At 38.8% G+C, this 10884-nt stretch overlaps 1 protein-coding gene across 1 annotated transcript; it reads left to right on the top strand.

Moving 5' to 3' along the window:
- Positions 1-341: 341 nt before the first annotated feature.
- slc5a2 (solute carrier family 5 member 2) lies at positions 342-10631 on the top strand (the record flags this gene model as incomplete). Its single annotated transcript, XM_079246688.1, has 15 exons — positions 342-428; positions 509-580; positions 1356-1460; positions 1561-1620; positions 1715-1819; positions 1908-2013; positions 3575-3655; positions 4186-4415; positions 8089-8224; positions 9112-9219; positions 9305-9455; positions 9621-9789; positions 9889-10104; positions 10216-10348; positions 10417-10631. The coding sequence occupies 15 exons, from the start codon at positions 342-344 to the stop codon at positions 10629-10631; spliced, it is 1974 nt and encodes a 657-aa protein (XP_079102814.1).
- Positions 10632-10884: the final 253 nt, after the last annotated feature.

Consider the following 10884-nt stretch of genomic DNA (forward strand, 5'->3'; position numbering starts at 1 on the left):
AATTAAAAACCATCCATTGTTCATCCTCCAAGAAACATTTTTCTATTTCAGGGCTGCTTACAGCAGATCTTTGAGCATTAAAGTGAAAGAAAATAGTAACAAGAACTAAAAATCCACATTACTGGAATTTTGTTTTTCATGGTTTATTGTTAATAATTAGTCTAATAAATAACCTGCTGAATCTGCCTGTTGTTACACCTGACCAAAGTTCTCGCTTAAACCAACCACTGAAAGTCTGCTGCCTGGCATTTCCATCACTTCCATGTAAACGTGGGTCTACATAAAGCTGCAGAAGAAACTGAAGACTAATTTTTAGGTGATAAGTGCATTTGATTGGAGCAATGGAGGGCGGAGGGGCCATCAGCAACCCTGCAGACATCACTGTGATTGTTGGATATTTTGTCATGGTTATAAGTGTTGGCATTTGGGTAAGTGGTCCTAGCAGAGTCTGATTATCATGTATGAACAGGAAAACATTGTATTTGAGAAAACTATTTCTGTGTTCCAGTCCATGTTTCGGACAAATCGTGGGACAGTGGGAGGATATTTCCTGGCGGGGCGCACCATGACCTGGTGGCCGGTACGTTCAATGCAGAGACAACAAAACATCCAACATATAAGCTGATGCTACCTGACAAAAGCACCCTGTTTATGTAATGAAGACTTGTGTCATCTTAACCAGTTTAATTTTCCAAGTGATAAAAGTTCATGTTTTTTAAAAAGTGTAGTCAAATGAACAAGAATATCCTGCATTACCTCTGTTGTCCTCTGGATCTTAAAGGTGCAGTGTGTAATAAACTCAAAGGTCGATGAGAGAAAAGTTTAATATACCAACAAGATCTGTGTTTCTCCTGGCATCTAATCAATTTACCAAATTAACAAGTGTTTATATTCTCTTAGAATGAGCTGTTTGCATCTACTTGCAGTGGGTCTACATACATGGCACCCGCCATATTTACTATGATATCTCTGAATGGACAAACAACTGTGTGAGAAATGAGAATCCTCTGCTTTAAAACTGCAGTAACGGCTTTGTTTGATTGGTGCTAGAGCTGTTCAGGATAAGAAGAGAGCACACATGTACAGTAGTGACCTGTAACAAAGTAATTGCTGCATTTGAGGTCACTGGATCCACTTGCAGATGTAAACATGTTCATGTCTGGATTTATTTTGGCCACTGACGGCCACCGTCCTTTCGCAACCGCTCCCGGCATTTAAAGTTATTCTTGTGCTCATCTTTACCTCCAGATGTCAGCAGTTCTTACACATTGCACCTTTAAAACTCTTGTGATTACACTTCTGTAAAGTCCTGCAGAGTTCAGTGTATCTGTGGTGTGCCACTGTTCTTTGTGCAGGTTGGAGCATCTCTGTTTGCCAGTAACATTGGCAGTGGCCACTTCGTAGGCTTGGCAGGAACTGGAGCAGCTAGCGGCATCGCTGTAGGAGGATTTGAGTGGAATGTAAGTCCTGCTATTTCATCACATATCCTCCACCAAAATAATAAAAATAAATTACAGGACTCTGTTGCAAGTCTAATATGTCATGTGTTATTTTGTTCAGGCCCTGTTCATTGTTCTGCTGCTGGGCTGGCTGTTTGTACCCGTCTACCTCACGGCTGGGGTAAGAGGTCTGCCCTGTGCAATCATTTCAGTGAACTGCACATATCCAACAGTCTACCATGCTCTTGTGTGATGGGATTGGCTCTTGTGTTTAGGTGATTACCATGCCGCAGTACCTGAAGAAGAGGTTTGGTGGGACCAGAATCAGTCTATACCTATCTGTTATCTCTCTTTTTCTGTATATTTTCACCAAGATCTCAGTAAGTCATCATAAATTAGTATTCGCATTAAGAAAAGCTGTGACAGTTTGGTGTTTTCTTCATTTCCCCTTCTTCCCCGTTGCTCCAGGTGGACATGTTTTCAGGAGCTGTGTTTATTCAGCAGGCGTTAGGGTGGAACATGTATGTGTCCGTCATCGCCCTTCTGTTAATTACAGCTCTGTACACTGTTACAGGTATGTGGTCAAATCACTAGTTTTATGTAAACCTTTAAAGTTCCCTATGAAGTTTACTGAAAGAAGGATGTGGTGTGCTTTATGCAGGTATAGAAACTGTCCTCTGCTTGTAGGACAGATGAGTCCTGTGTCTTTTGCAGATGACATAGTGATGTTCACTTAACAAGGCTTCATTGTGTAAACTAGTGATTTATTTGCAAAAAATCCTGCACAACAAAAAAGCTTTAAAGACACACAACAAAACTTTAACCATTTTCCCCGTCACGCGCCCCCTGTAAACGGCTAATTTGACAGCAAAAAACAATCTTACAATAACTCTTGTTTAGTCTTTCTTTTTAAAAAAAAAAAATCTTTTTGTGTTTCTTTGCTGAATCAGAAACATTGTGTGTTTAAAACAGTCAGTTCCTTAGTATACCGTGAAGCGAAACGTCACGCCGCGTCCCGGATGTAAAAGTTGTATAGTGTCTGTCTCTCAGCCTCAGGATGCAGCTGGGCGGCAGCGGCTCTGGAAATGCACATGATAGATGTCACTGTGTCATTGAACAAGTGCAGAAGGTTTTATGGTCAGAAAGTTACAGAATGTGTCTTTAAGAGAGTATAAACATTACTGTCATGACCTCATCTACTAGTTTATGTACTTATGTTTTGTGCTCATAATGTGGCCGCTTGTCAGTATCAAAATTTCTTTCTGATCTGCATACACTTGATACACTTGCAATTTTCCAAGTTAATACCAATAATCTATGTCCAGTCCTTTTCAGTGAGTGGACAGACTGAAGACATCCTCTTTTCTAAAGTTTTAGTTTTTAAATAGGAGATGTGACCATAAGGAAATGTTTTAATTCATTTTTGTGTCCTACAAGACAAATCTGACCCTATTTTTTTATTAGTCAAATATTTTCTGAATGATCTAAAAACAATCTGTTATTGTTTGAAGCTGCAAATCTACATTAAAGCTGTGCTAAGCTTCTGGCTTTCTTGCGTCAAATTTCATCGGACAACTCTTCTTTTCCAACTCTACATGTACAAGAGGGGATGTGAGGCCAGAGAAAAAGAAAGGAAAAGGCAAAATATTATTTATATGTAGTTATATCCTTAACATCTTAAAATTATGGCCTGAGTGTTTTTTCTAAAAACACAAAAACTGAAATGGAAAAGGCAGGTTTAGGGTTATAGTTAGGGTTAGGGTGCACAGGTGTCAAACTCCAGTCCCTGAGGGCTGCTGTCCTGCAGGTTTTTACTTCCCTGCTGCAATACATCTAACTAAAATGACTTGGTCATTGTGAATACGTTGACAAAAAGCTGTCGGATTCATTTGAATTATTTTTTCTGGCCATTTATGTCAAACTTTTATGATCAATATTAATGAGCAGAACTTGCCCCATATCAGGGACTACAATTTAAGACATTTGGTCTCCTACTGACCCAGTTTGATCGTTCTTGTTGAGCTATTTTATTTAACTCTCCAGCAGCAAAAAAACAAAATGCCACAACAACTGATTGACTGACTAGCCGTTTATTTCTTGATGACCTTTTCAAATACTTAAACGTGTGTTTGCAGGTGGCCTGGCAGCTCTGATGTACACTGACACAGTCCAGACGTTTGTCATCATTGCTGGAGCTTTTGTCCTCACTGGATATTGTAAGTAAAAACTATTGTGTTGTATCAACATAACAGCATAGTTTGGGTTTTTTTAGCCTCCAGTGTTTCCTGACCGGAGTCTCCTTCTACCATCAGCTGCTTCACAGCAGTAAAAGGCTTTAACCAGGTTCTGTAATTATTAATTTCCCTGAAGAGGTTCCCAGTATGCTGACAGTGTTGAGGCGCATAACTCTTCAGCTTCACCGTTGATACATATGAGAGTCTGATTCCGGATTAGGGGAAAGACAAAGTCCAAGCAGAAAGTGATGTAGCAGAGAGAGCAGCCCTATGACTTATTTGTGGTGTAGTGTGATGTATCAGTGCTGACTAAGCAGCTGACTCACATCTTCAGTTTGGATCACACAAGGGAGCTGTGAAAACACACACAAACATTAAAAACCTTTATTTATACACTGTTATAGATATAATACAGAGGGAAGAGAACACAAGTACACAGAAGTGCATGTTTTTCTGTGTTTTCTCCGTACACATTAAAATGATAACACATTATTTTCCCTCCTCACCTGCAGCCTTTGCTGAAGTTGGAGGCTACAGCGGTCTGCTCACCAAATATAGTTCTGCAATGCCGAGTAATTTTTCCTCTATGGACCCCCAACGCTACAACATCTCCCCCCACTGCTACACCCCTAGACAGGATGCTTTCAGCCTGCTGAGGGACCCAACCACAGGAGACCTGCCATGGCCCGGGGTGCTGTTCGGGATTTCCATTGGAGGAATCTGGTACTGGTGCTCAGACCAGGTGAATATTCCAGTCAGGGATGTTTTGGGTTATAACAGGGAGAGATGCAGGAATAGAGGCTTTTATTTCGTCCTGCCTGAGGCGTGTACGGGCTCCTGAGAGGAGGCTTGTTGTGGAAGTCCCACTTCAAACGAAAGGGAAACACAGCAGAGTCTCTGCATGACATGTAAACACACCAGGGTTTTCCAAGAAGCAAAATGGACACCACAAAGTTTAACCATTTCATGCATGAAATTATAAAAAAAAAACAAAAAAAAAAAACAAAGCAACAATTCTTTTTAAATACAGTATTTTACTTGTATTTTATGCAATGACCCTTTTTTTGTTCTGTTTGTTAGTGATATTTAGAATTTATTATGATCTATTTTAAGTATTCTATAAAATATTTATAAAATTATATATAATCATAATTATATTATGTCAATCTTGTATAAAATATAGCGGTATATTTCCTATTCATCACAAAGGCAAAGTTGCGTAATTACATTATGTTTAGTTACATCATATATGTATTTATCCTCCAGTGAGTGGAAACGTATTGGATGACTCACTAACATCCACTGAAGTGGTTTATGTACGAAAATACCATCCTCATTCATGGATATGCAAGAAAAAAGCTTGTAAACAGGTGCCCACTATATGGCTACTATCCATGAAAGAGTTAATCGCCCTCTGAGGTTTGTGTATGAGTGTGTGTTACTAATCTTTCTTGATTGGAAGGGGCTGTAACTAGCTTCCAGTTACCGAAATGAGCTCGTTGTGTTTATTGGAGGTTTGGCATTAGATTGACTTTAGGATTGAATTTAAAGGTTAAAGTCTGGATGAAGTACTTGGGATCGATGTAAATTATTTTCCCCATCAGGGTCCAGAAATAAACATGTGTGTACTAGTTATTATGATGGAGATGTAAGAAGATGGGAAAGGAAACCTGAAACTTATGGAAGCTTTATGTGAACGTATCAGATGTAGTTTAATCCCAAAGGGATGTTTGAGGATTAATACATGGTTTTAGGCTCTGGTTAAGTGTCACATTATGATTATTAGGTAGAAGCTACAGTTTAGTTGTGATGATTAATGTTGAGGTAAGGATTGCATTACGTCAACACCGAGTACCAACATGTATAACCCAGACGGTAAAAATCAGTTTAACTCTGCCTTTCTGTGCCTACTAGAAAAAAACTATAAAAAAATAACTCACTCAGCAATATTGAGTTACGTATTAACATGTCTTTAAATCATTTAGTCTTTAGCTTAAGGCGCAAGGAGCTCCTCAGCAAGATACAAAACACAGTGCTCCATTTCATGCTGTAATTTTACGCAGCAGGTTTTACAACCCCCAGAAAAATATGCAGCAGCGTGAAGAAGTCGTGACCAAAAGCTGAAAGCAGTTTTCCCCATTTTCTGTTATTCAGAAAATGCACATTAAAGCACCGACTTCAGCACTAAAATTCCAACATGGTCATTTATAAAACATAAAAGGAAAAAAACAATACAAAAAGAAAAGTCAGAACAATATTATTTTAAAAAGCTAAGTAAAGGGGAAAAATTGAGAAGGGATTCTGAAATTAACTTGACTTTTATGACTTTCTGAAATAATGTGTTTTTTGTTTTCTCTTCTCTGTTTAGTTTAATCTAATATACATTTATGCCAGCATTTCCAGATTTGCAATAAATTATAAAGAAAGATTCTGAAGTAATGTTTTTTATCTTTGCTCTTCTTGCAACATGAAAAAAAGATGCATAGTGAATGCAAACATGAAGCGCATCATAATTTATTTTGTTTCAATCATTCTGCTGAAATCTGAACATGAAATGGTACAAGGTTGTCATCTCAATTTCCCTTTCTCCAGATATTTTCTATCCGTGACACATCAGGACAGTGTATTTATTCATCAATATACCATATTTTCCAGACTATAAGTCACTCCGGAGTATTGGTCACACTAGGCCAAATACACTTAATTAGGTAGGAAAAAAAACATACATAAGTCGCACTGGAGTATAAATCACATTTTTTTGCAGGTAATTTATTTTTCAAACTACTTGACCAAAAAACAGACATTATGTCATCTTGGAAGGCAACTTACAACATTATTAAAAGAATAGAGAACAGGCTGAAATGGTGTAAGATATGCAAACACAAGGAAGGTTATTCAGCGACACAAAAAATAAACACGAGCAGAAAAAGTGTCCAGTGTTTATGTAACATAACAGTTTTATGTAACTATAGCCTAAAGAACAAAACAAGTGTACCGTTCCTGTAATTAATAACACACCATTTCACTCCACATCACTAAATCCCTTGAACTGTCCGTCCTCTATGTCACTTCTGAATAACTCCACCAACTCCGCGTGGAGACGTAACACTCACCGTTAACAAGCTTCTCCTCGCAGCACGCCGTTCAAGCACCCACCGGCGAACTCGTTCCTCTAGCTGTGGCCATCGAGCTTTAAAGCCGGCGATTAGCTTATTTTGTTTTCTTAATCACAGTAAAAGTAGCCTCCGCTTTACGCCAGTATCTAACAAGTTTATCACTTACTCCAAAATTCCTCTCTACTGCTCGATTACTGTTTTTAGCTCCATATTTTTAATACTTGCAGGTTGTTGTCTGGAGAATATGATTTTCTTTTGGGGGGCATTTGTGTTCAGTTGTTCTCACTTGTCTTTCTAAGCTAATGTGTACTGTTTAAATTGTTAAATGTTAGGAAGTAGGAGATATCGGTGCATAAGTCTAGAGTGCCGTCTTGTTGCTGCCTGTGAAATTATATAAATGTTTTCATGTATAAGTCGCTCCAGAGTATAAGTCGCAGGAACAGCTAACCTATGAAAAAAAGGTTAGCTATGACTTATAGTTTGGAAAATACGATACCTTTCTGCATTGTACAGACCTTCGATTACCACAAACCATCCCAGATCTTGGATTGGGACTCATCCCTTCTGCCTCTGTTATATTTCGTACAGAGCTCATCTCTTCCAAAACAAACAAAAAAATAAAAAACCTCCTGGAAAAGTCTACAGAGATGGTTCAATCCAGATGCCTCCCAGCCCAAAGAAGCTAAACACCTCCTACAAAGCAACATTAACACAATACTTATTTTGGGCAGCATGAAGTTAAATAAAAATAACCCAGTATTGTAGCTCTTCACATCACGTGATTAGTCATGATGGTTGTTGGAAAGCTCTGATATGGTTCTGCTAAGGATTGCTCCTTTACCATTTATGCACTGAGATGCAACCAGTTTCTTTTAGTTATTTAATATCATAGTGTTAAAAGGGTTCTTTGACCAACACTGTTACTCAACATTTTAGGTGCTTTAAACAACTTTTTCCACACATTTATAGAGAATGAAGAGATCTTCTTCCGATCTCCTTTTCCCCACAATAACACCTGCACTGAGTCTGGATTATAACCGCATATAAACGTTGCCTACTTGAAATAAATTATTATTATTGCTTATATAAATTATAAGCATTACTATTTGTGTCCCCTCATTGGTAGCCTGCATTGTGTTGCAGACCGGAAATTACCATATTGTTACAAATGAAACGCCATTGATGAGACAATACGTGAAATATCTTGTACTCATATTCCCTGCATTGCTATGCTTTGCTTTACTGAGCTGATGTGTTGATTTATTTAATACCTGTGTACCTGCATATGCATTCATGTAGGTGATCGTGCAACGGTGCCTTGCAGCTCGTAGCATCACCCACGTGAAGGCTGGCTGCATCATGTGCGGCTACCTAAAGCTGCTCCCCATGTTCCTCATGGTGTTCCCTGGTATGATCAGCAGGATCCTCTACCCAGGTGTGTATTATAAGCGTAACCTGTAAAATCCCACTAAATATAAACCTCTGCGGGCCCCATTCTTTGGTGGCAAGCTGTGTCTATGGAGACAGCACTGTCAGATAAGATTTATCATCCACACGAGACCGAAAACTAAACTAAAATTTATTAGTTGGTTAGTTGGTATATATGTATATATATATATATATATATATATATATATATATATATATATATATATATATATATATGTATATATATATATATATATATATATATATATATATATATATATATATATAAAACAGATGCCTGTAAAATAAGCTGAAATTGATTTAAGTAATAATAAATAAAAATTTTATGAAAATCATTACATTATTTTCTCATTCTGGTTCAATCAAAATGTTTTTCTTAAAAAGCAAACAAATAAGATAATTTATTACATATTACATCACTCATAAACTAATATGTTTATGAGTGATGAGTACAGTCAGGTGTTTTCTGTTCCTTTCAATCAGATTTCTGCACCTGTTGACAGGTATTTTGTCCCACTGTTCAACAGAAAAGTGCTTTCATTTGTCCAGGACCAATTTGTTTTTGATTTTTTTCCTTTCTTCAACTCAATTAATGAAAAAACAGTGTCTTATATTACTAAATTATATTTTTGCAAATTTTTAGTTATTGTTCCTTTTCTAAGTCTCCAGTTATTTGAGTGACCGTTGTAAATTCAGCCTTTTCTTTAATGAAAGGGTATATATATATATATATATATATATATATATATATATATATATATATATATATATATATATATATATATATATATACACCCTTTCATTAAAGAAAAGGTGCAAAGACTCCCTAAATGTACGTAAGCTGCAGAAAACTGTGTTTCTATCCACCTGTAGAGGAAGTTGGCTGCGTTGTTCCAGAGGTGTGTAAACAGATTTGTGGGACTGAGGTGGGCTGTTCCAACATTGCTTATCCAAAACTGGTGGTGACAGTCATGCCCAGTGGTAAGGACAAATGACATCTGTACGCATCACCTTACGGGTCACATCCTTCAGGAACGACCATTTATCTTCTTTATTCTCTGTCCAGGTTTACGAGGCCTGATGCTGGCGGTGATGCTGGCCGCTCTTATGTCCTCTTTGGCCTCCATTTTTAACAGTAGCAGCACATTGTTCACTATGGACATCTGGACCCGCATCAGACCGCAGGCCACTGAGCGCGAGCTCATCATTGTTGGCAGGTAAACAAATCCCTCTGACTGTTACAAGATAGCCTGAAGACTTTGAGCAACACCATGGTTTCATTAACATGGCTTCACCCATACAAAAAAAAGCCCATAAAAGCCTTCTGATGAGTAAATGTTGTTTATCAGCTGTACCTTTCTTATCCTTGCGGTCTTCCACAGAGTCTGGGTTCTGTGCATTGTAGCCGTCAGTATCTGCTGGATCCCAGTTGTCCAGGTGGCTCAGAGTGGTCAGCTGTTTGATTACATCCAGTCAGTCTCCAGCTATCTGTCCCCCCCTATCGCCTCTGTCTTTCTGCTGGCTGTGTTTGTTAAGAGAGTCAATGAAACGGTGAGCAAGCATCTGTTTTCATGGGTGTTATAAATCTAAATCACAGCTCTGAAATACTAGTGTTGTAACTCTGGATTTTCCTTCTACCATCACCTCCAGGGTGCGTTCTGGGGCCTGATAGGTGGCCTTGCGATGGGTCTGTGTCGGATGTTGCCCGAGTTCTGGTTTGGTAGTGGCAGCTGTATTTTCCCCTCTCAGTGCCCCTTCCTGGTGTGTGGGATCCACTACCTGCACTTTGCCATCATACTCTTCTTCTGTACATCAGTGTTGGTGCTGCTGGTCAGCTACTGTAGCGAGCCCATAGGCGATCAACATGTAAGTGACTTCCTGTACTCCCAGGAAGGCAGCTGATTCATCAAAGCGCCCTGACATGTTATGTCAGAATCACTAATGTGCAAAGGAACTGAGATGGGTTTGTCCTCCAAGCTTCATCGCCTGGTGTTCAGTCTTCGCCATTCCAAAGAGGAGAGGAAAGATCTAGACTGGGAGCAAGAAGAGAAAGGGAGAACAGCCCGAAGAGAAGCGAAGGAGAGGATTGAGGACAACAATGATGCCACACGTATGCAAAAAAAAAAACAAAACAAAAAAAAACCAGATCACCAAGCACTAAACTTTCTTCTCTTTCAGGGATTGAAGAGGAAGAAAAGTCAGGTATCTGTCGTCTGGTTGGAAGTTTCTGTGGTCTGGGTGGTGAATCAAAGGCTCATGAGGAAGAGGAACCTGAGGAAGAAGAGCAGCAGATGCTGGACATCAGCGAGAAGGCGGTGTGGAAACACACTGTGGATGCAAACGCCATCATCATGATGGCTGTGGCAGTTTTTATGTGGGGATACTTTGCTTGATAAACTGTTAGACCCAAATCTATCAGCTTGATTAGCTGGTTTCCAGAGGAACCAGTGCTGCCATCTGCTGACCACCAACCATTACTACATCCTAAAGAAGAGTTCATAATTCACATCCAACTCAAAGTGAGCGGTCTGTTTCACTCTGCCTCGAGATCATAAATGTATCTGAATGTTATACATCCATTACTGTATAATATTACATGTTGACTTGATTCCAGTTCTTTTAAAAGGTGCAAAAACAAATTAAAAG

This window comes from Telmatherina bonti (assembly GCF_933228915.1).
Source record: "Telmatherina bonti genome assembly, chromosome: 9".
In the NCBI taxonomy this organism is placed as follows: Eukaryota; Metazoa; Chordata; class Actinopteri; order Atheriniformes; family Telmatherinidae; genus Telmatherina; species Telmatherina bonti.